This window comes from Nicotiana tomentosiformis, chromosome 9 (genome assembly GCF_000390325.3).
Source record: "Nicotiana tomentosiformis chromosome 9, ASM39032v3, whole genome shotgun sequence".
Taxonomy (NCBI): Eukaryota; Viridiplantae; Streptophyta; class Magnoliopsida; order Solanales; family Solanaceae; genus Nicotiana; species Nicotiana tomentosiformis.
This window is the reverse complement of record NC_090820.1, coordinates 52,970,595-52,973,866: the sequence shown is the minus strand read 5'-3', so window position 1 is coordinate 52,973,866 and position 3,272 is coordinate 52,970,595. Positions and strand designations below refer to the sequence as shown.

Below are 3,272 nucleotides of genomic sequence, written 5' to 3'. Positions count from 1 at the left end.
TGCCATAGGATTTTCTCTACTTGTACAACTACGTGATTATTGTGGTTGATTGAAGAACCCTCAATTGACCATGCCTATTTAGTGTGTATTACTTGGAAAAGGGTACATATTTAGGTAGTTGTTAAACAACATCACTCCTGACGTATATAAGGGATCAATACGGAGGGTTTAAAGGTGGGATTAGGAATAACGCAACTTTCGTGCGATCTTAGTGAGCGGTAAACTAGTGCTAACTAGCGTAGTTTGGACGAATACGTCTAGCAAATTATTGTATTTGCTCAGAAGTGAATTACGATACCTAAAGTGCTCATGATTGGTAGAGAATATCTAAGCGGATTTATAGGAGACATGGCGGGGAGGATTTCGACAAGAGGGGAAATCTTAACCCTAGACCTTTCCAATCTTGTCTACAACATTTGCGTTGTTAATAATTGAATTACAACTTTTTAGTTATCTTCCTTTTAGTTAGTAAACACTCAGCTCATTATTCAATATTTCTGGAAGTTGATTACTTGAATTCTTGTGAAACTAGCAGTTATGATTAGTAGGTTAATTTCCTGTGGGATTCGACTCCGAAATTCTAAATCGGATTATATTTGCAACGACCGCTTAGTCCTTTTTATAAGTCATAGTTGGGCGTGATTAAATTTTGGCGTCGTTGCCGAGGAATTAACGGTGTTATTAATTACAGCTAGAAGAATTTCTAGGATTCTTAGTCTAGTCAATTTTCTTCATTTATATTCATTATACTAAAATTCTAACATTTGTAGTCTTGTGTGTTATAGGTGCATGTTTATAAACTCTTCAAGAACTGGTGAATTGTACGAAGCATTACCGGACCCTGAGAAAGCTTTCAAGGCACTAAATTGAGCAAACAAGAAAGACAAATGACAACAAAACTCAATAGAACGAATTGAACTAGATATGGGTGACGGAATAGACAACCCAAACAACAGAAATAATGTGAATGACCCGAACAATCTGGGTGTGGCACCTCTTGTGCTAGAAGCAGCCTTGTATGATTGGGCGTAAACTACCGCTGAAAACTTGGTAACCACAATTGCAGTCCCTCTGATACAAGAAAAATTATTTCAAATTACAAACAACATGCTACATTTGTTGCAGAACAAGGGATTGTTCTTGGGGTCTTACATTGAAGATCCATAGCAGCATCTGAAAACCTTTCTGTCGATTTGTGTCACGCAAAGGCAACCGGATGTGATATCTGAAGCAATAAGACTATTGTTGTTTCCATTATGAGTGACAGGAGAGGCTCAGACTTGGCTCAATTCGCTCCCCATTTACTCCATCACTACTTGGGAGGAATTAGTCAAGCAATTTTTGAACAAATTCTACTGCCAAGCAAGTTGATGAGATATTGAGCTTCAGACAGAAACTAACTAAAACACTGCAAGAAATGTGTGAGTGGTTCAAGGGGATGTTGGTCAAGTTTCCACACCATGGCATTCCTGATCAGATGTTGGGGCAAAGGTTCTACATGGGATTGGCAAACAGCTTGAAGGCCAATGCTGATACTTCAGCAGGTGGAGCGATTTTGAGCAAATCAATTAGAGAATATAAGGTCTTACTTGATAAAATGGTTCAAAACTCAGGATGGATGACAATAGACTTTAAAATCACTCATGTAGTTCACTCAGTAGCTCTAGACCCAAACAACTCCATGGATGAGAATATGGCTACAATGATGATGCAATTGAGTATCCTAACCAAAAAGATTGTGCCTTATCAAAGGTAACAAGGGTAAAATCAGTAGAATCGGCAACAAGCTTATGAATAACCTCAATAGCAACAAATAGTGCGACAAGATGATGGGTTGTTTGAAATTAAAGGAATTCTACAACAATTCATTGGGTCCAGGGGGAAAATGGAAGAAATGGTCCACCAGATACAAGAAAAGGTAGTATCGCACGACTCAGCTATCAAGGGCATTGAGATTCAACTACGGCAAATATCCATGGTCCTTAACAATTATCCTCAAGGGACATTACCTTCGGACACACATGTTAACCCGAAAGAGCAGGGTCCGAAGCAGCTGATGGTTGTGAGTCTGAGAAATGGTAGAGATCTTGATCTAGAGCAATAAATCGCTCGCGAGAGCCGACCAACTGAGATACTTGTACCAGTACCAATTGAGGTAGCTGAGTCAACTGAGCTAACAGAAGTAAGAGTGCAGCCAGCTCAGGATGCACTAAGCAAATAGAAAGAGGTTGCAAAGGAGACTGAGAAAGTGCAAGAGAAGGCATTAGAAAAAGTGCTTGAGTATGATCTAACTCAAGTCAAAGGAAAGAAACGACCACCAATACCCTTCCCGCAGAGGCTGGACAAATATCAAAAGGATGAGCAGTATAAGAAATTCATGGAGATGTTGAAGAAGATTCAGGTGAACATTCCACTAATTGATACCTTAAGGGAGATGCCTAGTTATGCAAAAATGATGAAGGACTTGATGTGTCGCAAGTTCGACTTTCAAGACTTGGTGACTATGACACTGACTCAGACTTGCAGTGCTATCGTGACAAGACCTATAGCTGAAAAGCTATCTGACCCTGGGATTTTCACAATTCTGTGCACCATAGGCAGCTATGCTTTTGCCAAAGCATTGTGTTATTTGGGGGCGAGCATAAACTTGATGCCCTTGTCTATCTATAAAAGGATAGACATTGGAAGGGCAAGACCCACATCCATGTTACTATAGCTAGCCGATCGAACGGTGAAGAGTCCATTAGGTATACTTGATGATGTACTTGTGCAGGTTGGAAAGTTTGTGTTTCCGACAGATTTTGTTATTCTAGACTGCCAGGTTGATGAAGAGATCCCCATAATTTTGGGAAGGCCATTATTGGCCCACAATGAGAGCTTTGATCGATTCTGAAACTAGGGAGCTAAAGATGAGACTGAACGATGAAGAAATAACATTAAATGTGCAGAAGTCTATGCGGCAACCTAGAGAGTTTGCTAATTTCTCTCTGATTGAAGTTGTGGATATGATTCTAGAAGAGGAAGATGAGGAACTGAATGCAAAAAACCCCTTAGCAGCCTGCCTGATGAACTTAGAAGAGGTAGATGGTGAGGACTTAGCGGAGTGGGTTTTGTCCCTTGAAGGCCAAGGGTACTGGAAAAGAGAGCTCGAATTCGAGCCTTTACATTTAGAAGAAAGAAAGACCCCTCCAGCTAAGCCATCAATTGAAGAGCCACCACATTTGGAGTTAAAGTCATTACCGTCTTACCTCAGGTGTGCTTTCTTGGGACCT

At 40.3% G+C, this 3,272-nt stretch overlaps 1 protein-coding gene across 1 annotated transcript; it reads left to right on the top strand.

Moving 5' to 3' along the window:
* The first annotated feature begins 2,377 nt into the window (after positions 1–2,377).
* LOC104091400 (uncharacterized) lies at positions 2,378–2,893 on the top strand. Its single transcript, XM_070184880.1, has 2 exons — positions 2,378–2,689; positions 2,774–2,893. Exons 1-2 carry the CDS (start codon positions 2,378–2,380, stop codon positions 2,891–2,893), a joined length of 432 nt encoding a protein of 143 aa, XP_070040981.1.
* Positions 2,894–3,272: the final 379 nt, after the last annotated feature.

Excerpts from the sequence above, each read along its gene's own strand:
- LOC104091400 (XM_070184880.1), top strand. The coding sequence starts at position 2,378 with ATGGAGATGTTGAAGAAGATTCAGGTGAACATTCCACTAATTGATACC. Across the intron at positions 2,690-2,773 it reads AAAGGATAGACATTGGAAGG|GTTGGAAAGTTTGTGTTTCC; the intron begins GCAAGACCCACA and ends GTACTTGTGCAG.